At 45.0% G+C, this 11,866-nt stretch overlaps 1 protein-coding gene across 1 annotated transcript; it reads right to left on the bottom strand.

The window, feature by feature from the left end:
- Positions 1 to 6,349: 6,349 nt before the first annotated feature.
- On the bottom strand, positions 6,350 to 7,707 carry LOC119288577 (late embryogenesis abundant protein D-34-like). Its single transcript, XM_037568173.1, has 2 exons — positions 6,958 to 7,707; positions 6,350 to 6,846 (listed from the first exon to the last, which is right to left on the bottom strand). Exons 1-2 carry the CDS (start codon positions 7,705 to 7,707, stop codon positions 6,685 to 6,687), a joined length of 912 nt encoding a protein of 303 aa, XP_037424070.1. The 3' UTR covers positions 6,350 to 6,684.
- Positions 7,708 to 11,866: the final 4,159 nt, after the last annotated feature.

The following is an 11,866-nucleotide window of genomic DNA, read 5'->3' as shown; positions in this document are numbered from 1 at the left end:
GAATGTTTTCTCTAGAAGGAAAATGTATGTGTACATAGTGCTTTTGTTCCGGGTCACTTTGTCACAGACAATATCCTAATTGCACATGAGAGTGTCCATGCGATGAAGAAAAGAAAGAAGGGGGTAATGCAGTTTGTGCCAATAATTGCATACGATGAAAAGTGAATGATCGTGTCGAGTGACATTACCTTGAGTCGACCATGTTGAAGTTGGGTTTTAGTCTCGAGGACGACGCATGCTGCAGGGGGCGAGTAGCACCAGGGAGGAGCAACGGCTACACCAACAGGCTCGGGAGAATGCTCGGGCGGGTCCTTCACTCTGATATGTTGCTCTTGAGGCTCCCAATGCTAGCTGTCTTGTGGGCGCGGATGTGGAGGTCCGTTGTGCTCATTGATCACAGCGCGGTATATTGGAGACACGCTGCTTCGGCAGCTATCCCAGGTTGGCGGCCTCTAGCTTGCAATGGCTGGATTTGTCGTGTCCTTTTCGGCCCGATCTGGCGCTCCAGCGACCGAAGGCCTAGAGAAAACTCGGTCAGCGTCTGTGTTGCGAGCGGTTTGCGAGGTGACTCCCCGTCGAGATTGTGGTCTGCGGTTGTGATGGTCTAGGCAAGGCCTTTTGGTTTCCTGGGCTTGCATCGTCGGTGGTGCTCCGGCAAGATCTGTGCGATGCAACATGTGGTGTCTGTTATCTCTGAATCTGGCGGTGGTGTGTTGGGGGTGTCATCTCTGGCAAAGGTGCTTGGTTCTCCGAACAAAAGTCATGATGGACTTCGGTCGGGGCTAGTGGTGAACGATGCCTTCGGGTGTGATTTTCCTTGTTGAAGGCACCACCGAGGGGATCCGACACCTCTCCCGGGCTTGAGCTCTTGGCTCCCGGTGAAAATCGTGTATAATGGTGGCGCATATTGCATAATTATCTTTTATAATCATTCCTCTGGAGTCAAGTACTATGATGGTAACACTGGGTTAGTCGTGGTGTGGTTGATTAGGAGAGGACGTCGATTGGGTAAGCAGGAGGTGTTGGTGGTGCATTCATTTGAGACTTGATGCTTGGTCGACGAGGTGAGTTGCCTGACAGCCCCCCACAAGTTGACGAGTTACGAACGACATGTATTCGCTCTATCGGACATATTGTTCCTCTATGGTGTAGTCGAAATTTGGGGACATGCTTGTGGCAGCCCAGACTAATACGACGGTTTCGGTGTGCACTCTAATAGGGCAATCTCGCTCGAGTGCCTGACCAGGTGCGTTGTGGGGCGTTGGCCTTATGGCATCGTTGTATGTACTGTGATGCTTTAGGCCTAGGCTAGCTAGGCATTGTTGAGGCTTTCACTCGGTTTACCTCAAATATTCGAGTTGTCTATTTTCCTTTTCTTCCTTTTTGTCACTCACTTTTATGCGGTGCCTTCCTCCTTTGAGGTGTTCTTCTAATATCCTTTTTAATCAGTGGATTTGGTAGTTCTTCTGCCAACATTAAAAAAATCATGATTTTAGAGTTAAAGGATGATTAAAATCGAACTACCAAATGTGTGTATATATTGCATATATCGAAGACAAATTGTTTTTTTAAGAGGTTAATCTCTTAGCCAAGAAAAGCAACCCTTATTTTTTTGTTTTTCTCTCTTTAAACTCATCTGTTAGTTTATGTGACATCATTAAGATAGCGAGTGTATAATCATCTGGCATTTGTTTTTCATTTTGGTTCAAGTCGTACATTTTTTCCAATGTCCTATTGACACGTGCATTTGTTTCTGTTTGTTTTGTTCGTAAAAAGTTAATCTGATGTCATTTGGCCTTCAGGTTAAATTCCATTTGGCCTCTGTCTTTAGCCCCCACCCCTGCTAGGTTTTCCGAACGTTCAACCCGCCCTATAGGGCCGGATTGCAACCCACTACCCAACCCCTAACCAGACTACATAAGAAGAAAAATGATGTCAACATTACCCACAACTGACCAAGATAAAACGTATCAAAGCAAAATAACTTAAACAACATACTAAAATGGACAATGAAAGTTTGAATGTTAATATAGAACTCAAAATCCAAATAATAACTCAGGAATGACTCACAATGACAAGTGTACTGAAGCAAGAAATACTGCCAGTAAAAAATGTGCAAAGAAAAACAGTGACCATGCCAAAACTTACCTTGGCCTATAAAGAAACATGCTTCCTCTCACTTCAGTGTGGTGAAATATATGCCAGTGTCACTCTACTCATGGTCATCCTCCCCACACTACCTGCAGAACTATAAAATGATGACAAAATTAGGATAGTCACATAGGCACTCGTATGTACTAGCAGTTTGAACTATGATATGCGCAATAACACTTAGAAAACATAGGAGCTGTGAAAAGGAAATGATAAATACAAAATATGAGCTTGCATGAAACATAAAATGTGCTTTATTGTAGGTTCCAGGTTCCACATTAAAAGAGCAACAAGCGGGCACACACCGAAAAGATAGAAAGAAGATAGGAGGGTTGCACATAAAAATAGAGAGGCGACTTTCTAAACCAACTAATGATTGATCCAAAAAAAACTCAACACACTCCCTTAATGAGCTAGATCCATTTCTCAAAGAGCGTTGAGGACTACTATCATCTCCGAGTCGTCGCATATGCAAAAGCCTGAACTTGTTTGTTCTAAAAGTGCATAAGTCTCAATATATATAGGTTTAAGGAGAGGAGGGGCTGCCAAGAGGAGGGGAAGGACTCCCCTCCCCTTGCACCGGCCAAAGGGGGAAGGACTCCTCCTTCCCCACCCCAATTCGGCCTCCCACTAAGGGAAAGGGGGCGCCATCCCCAGTTGGGCCTATGTGGCCCAACTCTCCTTCCACCTCTTGGCCTTTTAAGGCACGTTGACATTAAATTAAATATAAAATCCTTCTAAAAATTATTAGAGCCTTTTATTATTAGTTTAACATCATCAAAAATATTTTCACCTATATATTATTTATAAGGAATATCTGTCAGGGAAAATATCATACAGAAACCAACATTCTGTGGAAACCGGTGAAAACCACGAGAAAAAAATGTTTTGAAGTTTCAAAAAAATCTGAAAAAAATACGGGATATTAAGAGGATGATGTTTTATTGCCACGCAAAATTTCAAATTGAAATACATTACGAGATGCGAGCTATGAAAAAGATAAAATCAGTGTTGAATTGTGTCAAATAGTAATGTCACTATTCAGGGCTGAATCTGTCTTTTTCATAGCTCATGTCCCGTAATGTGTTTCAACTTGAAATTTTACGTGACGATAAAACATCACCCTCTTAACATCCTGCATTTTTTTTCAGATTTTTCCGAAATATGGTTTCCTCAAAGTTTTCAATGAATATTGGTTTTCTTATGATATTCTCCCTATCCGATATTGCCTGATAAACTTCGAAACCTTTGCGGTGACCCCAGAAAGCTTTCGGTTCCTCTCGAAACTATTTCGAATATTCATGAAACAATTTCAAAAATATATTCTCATTATTCCTGTCCTACTAACACTTGGCAGATCATGATTACCTTAAACTTGTGACCCTGTAGGTTCGGTAAAACATAGACATGAACGGAACCCCTTGTTCAATGACCAATAGCGGAACCGTGGATGTCCATATCGATCCCTATGAATACATGAATGACTTTCGAGTGAACCTTTGGTTATCATGTCATGTTCATTTTTCTTCACGATACTTCACAACAACCTTAGATGTATCAGTATCCTTTTGAGTCATATACATGTTCACTATATCGTTATCCTCGTTACTGGTTTTGTTCTTCTTTCTTGTTGAAGTGTTTCGGCATTCCCGTGACATAGTCACCTGTATCTGGCCAGACAATGATGGATGCATTCACACCGAGAGGGCCCTAAAAATATCTCTCCATTGTCGGGGGAGCAAATCTCACTCTTGAGTTATGTACTCCTTTATCAAACTTTCCGATGAACCTGTAAGTTGTCATTATGATCACTGTGTTACAGATGGCGTTTGAGCAACCCCAAAGTTCAATGCACGGTAAGACGCGACTGAGATAATCATGGTCTAAGTAACTGAATCACATGCTTAACTCTTCATGTTATAACAACTGATTGTTACACTTAACAATATCCTAAGATCCAAAATTTGATCACTAATAACACTTAAGCCAGTCTTAGAGGCAAGATCGGTCATGGGAGTTTTCGTCAGAAATTTCGGCAGCATAACGCGTTGGGAACAAACACGTCCACGACGACAATACATTAGCTACCAATTTTTCTTGCTATAAAGGATGGATTAATACATGAGTGAAAATAAAATTCTACATGACACCAACAATTCACTTCTTTGAATAATCTTTACTCATAGACATGCAGGCTAGCAGCAATACTAAAACATTCCGATCAAGCGGAAGAATGAATAAGGCATGAAAATTTCTGAAATTTTTGAGCCACAAATAAAAGGTGAATAAAGGGGGGCCAAGTGGTGAAAGAGAGGAGGCAGCGCGCGCGGCCCCCCTAGCCCAAACCGAATTAAACTAGGAGGCCGGCCCCCCTTTCCTTCTTTTCCTCCTTCTCCTCCTTCCTTTCCTCCTCCTAGTAGGAGTAGGAAAGGGAAGTCCTACTCCTACTAGGAGGAGTAGGAGTTCTCCTTCTGGCGCGCCCATAGAGGGCCGGCCGGCCTCCCCTTTGCTCCTTTATATACAGGGGCAGGGGGCACCTCTAGACACACAAGTTGATCAGTTGATCTCTCCCAGTCGTGTGCGGTGCCCCCTCCATCATATTCCATCTCGTCATATCATAGCGGTGCTTAGGCGAAACCCTGCGTTGGTAGCAACATCATCACCGTCACCACGCCGTCGTGCTGACGGAACTCTCCGGTGAAGCTCTGCTGGATCGGAGTTCGCGGGACATCATCGAGCTGAACGTGTGCTGAACTCGGAGATGACATGCGTTCGATACTTGGATCGGTCGAATCGTGAAGACGTACGACTACATCAACCGCGTTATGCTAAAGCTTCCGCTTTCGATCTACGAGGGTACGTAGACAACACTCTCCCCTCTCGTTGCTATGCATCACCATGATCTTGCGTGTGCGTAAGAAAACTGTTGAAATTACTACGTTTCCCAATAGCAACCTCATCGACCACAGGAACCGCCAACATGATGAACTTAGACACCTTCAGTTGCTCACATGACTTTGGCAACACATGCTCCTCACACGAGGCCGCCGATGAGACCACCTCCAAATGCTCTACAGAGATAGGTGAACTAGGGCTAAGACATAGCTCTCGTAGCTCGGGCATGACGTGCAACACCAGAGCTTCAAGCACGACAATGGACTCGACTGAGAGTGACGATGAACCGTTCTCAACACGAGGGGATAAACATTCATATAACTCTTGCCTCCCTTCCTTCATAGAGCCAACATCTTCCACGCCAGAAGGGCATGACATCAGAATGGTCTATGACCTAGCCGGTGCAAGGAAGAGTCTGCTAAGAGTAGCCTCCGCCCGCTCGAGAAAGCTCTGTACCCGTACCAAAAAACTCTGCAACAATGTTGTCTGACCGGTCCTGGCCAGAGAGGACCGCAACATCATATCGGATGAGGTTGCTGAGCCAACGGTAACAGAGACGACAGATGCTCAAGACCTTGGAGGAGAGCATGGATTTCATTGCACCTTTACATGAAGCTAGAGCAGAATGGCGCATGGAACCGAGGAATGACGATATGGCAAGGCATGCCAAAGAACTTAAAGGACACCAAGGATTGAGGAGAGCACGGATTTCATTGCACCTTTACATGAAGCTAGAGCAGAATGGCGCATGGAACCGAGGAATGACGATATGGCAAGGCATGCCAAAGAACTTAAAGGACACCAAGGATTGCGGCATTCACATGAAGCTAGAGCAGGATGGCAGGATGGCACATGGAACCGAGGAATGGCGACATGGCAAGGCATGCCAAAAAACTTAGAGGACGCCAAGGATTGCGGCATCCACTCGCACGGTGACCATTCTCCAAGCGGCATCCACTCGCACGGTGACCATTCTCCAAGCAACGGGAGCAAGGATTGCGGCATCCACTCGCACGGTGACCATTCTCCAAGCGGTATCCACTCGCACGGTGACCATTCTCCAAGCAACGGGAGCACCGAAGCTGATCTCTACAATTGGCCGCACGATGCCCAGGAGCGAAGCATCTGCAACATCTACCGTGCAGCCAAGCAGGGATTGGACGGGGAGCCATTGCAGGGGCTAGCAACGTTGGGCGACGCGGACCACGCCGGGGCAACACCTCCTGCCATCCCTCTTTTTTGTTCTCAAGGAAATAAGGAAATGAAAATTTGCACTTTTTTGTTCTCGAGCAAAGAAGGGAAATAAAGAAAAGGTACTCCTCCGATTTGGTGAAATAACATTATTACAAGAAGTTTAAGACTTGAGATAGAAGTGGAATTATTATACATTTTTACAAAAAGCTTGAGAAGACTTGACTTCAACCAAGCTAGAAGCACAAGAAACACTTCAACTAAGCTAAAAGCACTAGAACTACTGAAACTAAGAAGCGGGTAAAGCTAGAAGCACGAGAACCAGACGCTGGTACGAAGGAGAGTGCCACTTCATGCAAAAGGGCACGCTAAACTCGAGCAGCCGGCGGCCTGCACCCGCAAACCACTGGCACACGCCGCGTACGTACGCGCACGGCAGAGGCCTGCCTATGCGCCCTGCTTGTTGAGCCGCGCCGCCGCAGCCACGGACGCTGCTATCCCTCCCGGCCTCACCGTCTTGTCGTCCTTGTTTCGGGTCTCCGCCGAGGCCACCCTCGCCGCGTCGGCGGCCTCCACCTCCTTGTCCGCAACCAGCTTCGCCGTTGCATTCTGCGTGCACGCAGGTCGACCACCAGGTTGACCATCGCAGTCAGTAACATCAAAGGATTCAAGCATATGTGTACTGGTAGCGTCGATGTGCAGGACATACTACAGACATACCGAGAGCACGTCGCCGAGCTTGGCCTTCTCCTCGTCTCGCGCGGCCCAGACGTTGGCGTCGGCGGCCGACTGCGCCTGCGCGGCCAGGCCACCAGGGATATTGACGTCCAGCCCGGTGGCTCGCACTTCGGCCGCCTGGATGGCCGCTGCGTCGCTGCGCTCCACCGGCCTGCCTCCCGCCGCGTAACCTGCCGCCTCCAGCGCCTCGCCAATAGTTATCTTCGTGTCGTCGCCACCGGCTTCACCTGCATCGGCGGCATCATCAGGCGCGAGGTACTGGCCCACGGCCTGTCCGGCGACGAACTCGGTGACGATGCGCCCGCCGGGGACGCGGGTCTCGGAGACGGAGACGCCCTGCTCGGCGGTGGCGTCCGTGGCCTGGTCGTGGCCGACCACGCCCATGCGCTCGTTGCGCATGGCCGCGGACTGCATGGTGGCCGCCGGGCCGCCCTTTATCGTCTCCCCGAACACGAGGTTCTCGGCTGACTGCATCGTGGCCGCGTCCTGCGGCGCCACGGGCTTCTGCGCGAGGCCGCCGGTCACGGCCGGGAACACGTCGCCGTAGCGGACGGCGCCTCCTCCCTGTCCCTGGCCCTGCCCGCCGCCGCCCGCCTGGGCTTGGTCGGACGACGGCCTCCTCTGCTGCCCCTGGCTCATCTTGGCGAGAAGGCGTCTGGTTATCTGCCGCGTTGCCCCGAGCGTGTGTAGGGTGGCTAGGTGAGTAGTACAGCTGAATCTTGCGATCGACATGGATGGATCATGCGTGGGTATGGTGGTTATATACGGCGTGGGTGGGTGCTCACAGGGAGACAGGTGTGGGAGAGGGCGGAGACGTGGAGGCGAAGGAGGGGAGGCGCGTCGCGGCTTTGCCGTGAGGTGGCGCGCGAGGAAGCGGTGGAGGGTTGGACGGCGGAGGCAGCGTGGAGTGGCGCGCGCGTGGTCTGCAAAGCGGTGGCGCTTGTTTTTTCTTAACACACTACTAGTAAAATATATGAAAACGGATTTGCTAATTTACATGCGGATGAAAACAATTCGCCTTCATCCGTTTTCTGTGCCCTGCGATCTGTGCGTGAAGATTCGTGTGTGTGACCTGTTATTTGTCTCGTCTCTCTTATCGGGCCCGTGTGGTTGACCCGTTATTTTTTCCATCGCAACCCGCGTGTCTGTGTGGTTGACACTGTCACCCTCCTCCTCCGAGCCGAACACGCAACCCCGAACAGAGTCGAGCGAGAGAGAGATAGCCATGGCGATTTGGAGCTCCGCCTCACCGCTTGATCCAGTGTTTTGGTGGTGACTCGTCCGCGCTCTCCCTCGTGCTGCCCCGCTTCCTCCGCCTCCCTTCTGTTCCTGCCGGCGGGATCTGCGGCATCTCTCGGCCACGCACCGATCCGTCCCCATTTTCATCGCTGGCGATTTTGTTCGTCGGATTCAGTCCCCCCCCCCCTCCTCCCTTTTTGTTGTTCTTGTGATCTGTTAGGTAGGGAGTTGGTTTTGTCTGTCAGATTTGATGATTGTATCCATCCCCCGCAGCTTTTTTCCGTGTAGATTTGTTTAGGTTGCACCGTTTCTGGGATGCGTTTGATTGTTCTGCTAAGCGCGGTAGCTGCCGTAGCTGGGATGTGTGTCAGTTCGATGTGCTGATCTATAATTGATTGGATGTTGGAGTCCGAGTTGTTCATGTGAGGCTGGCTTGCTTAGTTGTAGTACTCTGATGTATTCAGTCAATTTGAACGGATGTATTCTGTTCCCTGGTCTTTAATCCCTAGACCATTTCTTTTCACTGGTATCGTTTAGCGGGTATGTGGTTTACTCTGTAATTTCTATTTTGGATTTACAGTGCAATCCCCATTGTTTTTTAGAGTGATTTTCAGTGTAATTTATATTGGATTTTCATTGATTTTCACTGTAATCCGTACTGGATTTCCAGTGTAATTTTCTTGTGGATAGGTAGTATATTTGTAGTGTAAATCCAAAGCAATTTGTAGTGTAATCCCCGGTTATTTTACAGTGTAATTTCAGTGTATTTGCACTATATTTGCTAGTGGAATAATAGTGTATATGTCCTAATTGCAGTGTATTTTTGTCAGTGGGGTTGCACTGTATTTGTTAATGGAATTACAGTGTATTTGTCAGTGATGTACAGTGTAATTTGATAGCTGATTTATAGTGTAATTGCCATGGATTTGCACTGTATTCGCTAGTGGAATTACAGTGTAATTCACTTGAATTTTTATTGTGGAATTGCGTTTTGGATTTACAATGTATTTGTCGGCAAATTTACAGTGTAATTCATAGTTGGTTTTACTGTGTAAATTCAGTGTAATTTACACTTTAATTGAGTAGCAGAGGAATTGTGACTGTTCTTATGATGCACCGCTAGTTTGTATGTTCTTGTGATGCATCTGATTCCAGTGTATTTTCTTGAGGATTTAGACTATAATTATATTCGGATGTACACTGTAATCTTCATCGGAATTCCAGTGTATTTTCTTAGTGGGTGATTACAGTGTATTTACAATGTAATTCTCAGTTGGTTTCCACTGTAATTCGCATGGGATTTCTTCACTGTAATTCTTAGTGGGTTATGTAGTGAAATAAAAGAGATGTAGACTGTAAATGCTATCAATGCATTTCTTCTTTATATTTTTTTTATGTTTTATCCCTTTTGCCATTTCATCTCAGACATTTTGTCCTTTTCTTTGTGTTTGTACATATTTAGGTTATAGATTAAAGTATGGGGAGACTCATGAAGGCTTTTGGTAAGGGCACTTATGCTGCTTGTGTTCAAGATTGTGATGATTCAGATGGGGATCCTTTTGTCCCCAATGATTTTGCTGAGGATGATCCTTTTCAAGATTCGGAGGTTATATTTCTAAGTTGATTTTTTATTTCTTTTATTTTCTTTTATTTCTTGTTTGGTAGCTTATTTGTTCCAGTTTTCTAGTTCATTCATTTGTTTCATCTGTTAACTGCAGGAACGTCAAATGGATGATCATGATTTCGAGAAAGTCTTAGGCCATGCTTTTTAGCTGCTTTTTTCTAGTCTGGCTTTGATAAAGATGGGGTGTGTACCCGCTCAGGGCATGTGCTGCTATGATGAAGTGGATTTATTTCCGGTCATGTCCTCTTCCAGTTTTTTGACTGTAGTCCCTGATGGGTTGTAGTGTAATTATTTGTTGATTTTGCTCTGTAATGCCCAGTGGCATTACACTGTATGTTAATTGGTCTTACATAGTAATTCTTAGTGGGTTCACACACTAATTTACAAAGTAGTTTACACAGTAATTTTAGCACTTCCTTACTGTTGGTTAGTGTTCATTTTTGTTGGCTTGTTCAAAACTGCAATTCTTACAGTGTAATTCTAGGTAGATTTACAGTGAAATTCTAAGTGGATTTACACTGTAATTCCTACTATATTTACACTATAATTCTAGGTCGATTTTACAGTGTAAATCTAGGTATTTACACTGTAATTCCTACTGGATTTACACTGTAATTCCTACTATATTTACAATGTAATTCCAGGTCGATTTTACATTGTAAATCTAGGTAGATTTATACTGTAATTCCTACTGGATTTACACTGTAATTCCTACCGTATTTTCAGTGTTTTTCTTAGTGTAGTAGATTTTACAGTGGATTCAAACTGGATTTACAGCGGTATTTAAAGTGTAAATCTTAGTGTAATTTTAGTTGATTTTATAGTGTAATTTTAGTGGTTTTTGTCATTTTCATTTTAATTGTGTGTGGTTAGTAGATTAGAGATGGGAAAGTATTGCCTGGGTTCTTTTTCTCCTTTCTCGCTGCTTTGCCTGTGTGGGTTGAAAAGAGTTGGGGTGTGGATCCAATAACATCTTGGTGCGGGTCCGTTTAAAAGCGGTATGAACCACCTGAAGTAGCTCAGTAAAAGAGTATGATCCACTTTGTTATTTGTCAAGACTCTAGTTAAAGAAAGCATGTTGTTGATAACTTTTTTTGTTTTCAGGATTGTTTTCTGCTACTAGAAAGCCATATGTTAAGGAAATCAACTTCATCTTCATTGAGGTACATCGCATGTCCTTTGATGCTGGATTTCATTGCATTTGGTTTGATTGTAGGCACCTGCACTCAATATTTTGAGTAAATTATCTATTAATGCAAACAAGTATTCAGCTTTGAACTGTAAATAAGTGCAGAGTAATTTTGCAGAGAAGGTCCCAGCAATTTGATCTAACAGTCACAAATTTCTCCTTTAGTTCTGAACTGTAAATATGTAATCATTTTTATAGATTCTTTTTGTTTGTTGCTACTTGTGTGAGTGCCTTCTAGTGTGAATGTTTTTAGCCTGATTGTGTTTGTCCTTTTTCCTGTTAATTTCAATTTTTAGTGCTCATGTTAATGCATGTCAATATTCAGTGTAAGCAAGCATCCGATCATAGTAGTTTACACTTCTAAAGTTACTTAAATTCAGTCCTTCAATCACAACTATTTAAGAACATGTAGAAAGTGTCTAAAACAAGTAGATTAAAGTGTCTTAACAGTGTTTGGTTTTTCAGTTTCCAAAGGGTGTGAAAATAGTCATATTTTCTCTCAACTGGAGCAATCATCCCCCTTTTATGTTTTTAACTAGTTTTTCCAAAATGGAATTGCTAGCTTCCTGAGCATGTTTTGATCCCTGTAGTGTGTTTATTTCTGCAAATCCAGAAATCTATGATCTGGGCATGTAGTTTTCAGTTTTCCTGTGATCATAGACAACTAGTTCATGCGACCATATCCTAGTTGTTCCTAGGGTTTCTCCTGTTTCATGCTTTTGTGTGATTATGTTCTTATTTTCGATCTGTGTAGATTTTGTGCTTAACTTATCATATGTAATGATTCACTAGCTAGAGGTATGTTCTTTCTTCCAGATTTGTTCAGGCAGGAGAGAGAC

Source organism: Triticum dicoccoides, chromosome 4A, assembly GCF_002162155.2.
Source record: "Triticum dicoccoides isolate Atlit2015 ecotype Zavitan chromosome 4A, WEW_v2.0, whole genome shotgun sequence".
Classification (NCBI taxonomy): domain Eukaryota; kingdom Viridiplantae; phylum Streptophyta; class Magnoliopsida; order Poales; family Poaceae; genus Triticum; species Triticum dicoccoides.
The sequence above is the reverse complement of the archived record's forward strand: the minus strand, read 5'-3'. Positions and strand labels throughout refer to the sequence as shown.

What these genes read in the sequence shown, in the direction of transcription:
- LOC119288577 (XM_037568173.1), bottom strand. Translation starts at nt 7,707, where the DNA reads ATGTCGATCGCAAGATTCAGCTGTACTACTCACCTAGCCACCCTACAC. An exon ending in AGCTCGGCGACGTGCTCTCG is followed by an intron (nt 6,847 to 6,957) that starts GTATGTCTGTAG and finishes GCGTGCACGCAG; the next exon opens with AATGCAACGGCGAAGCTGGT.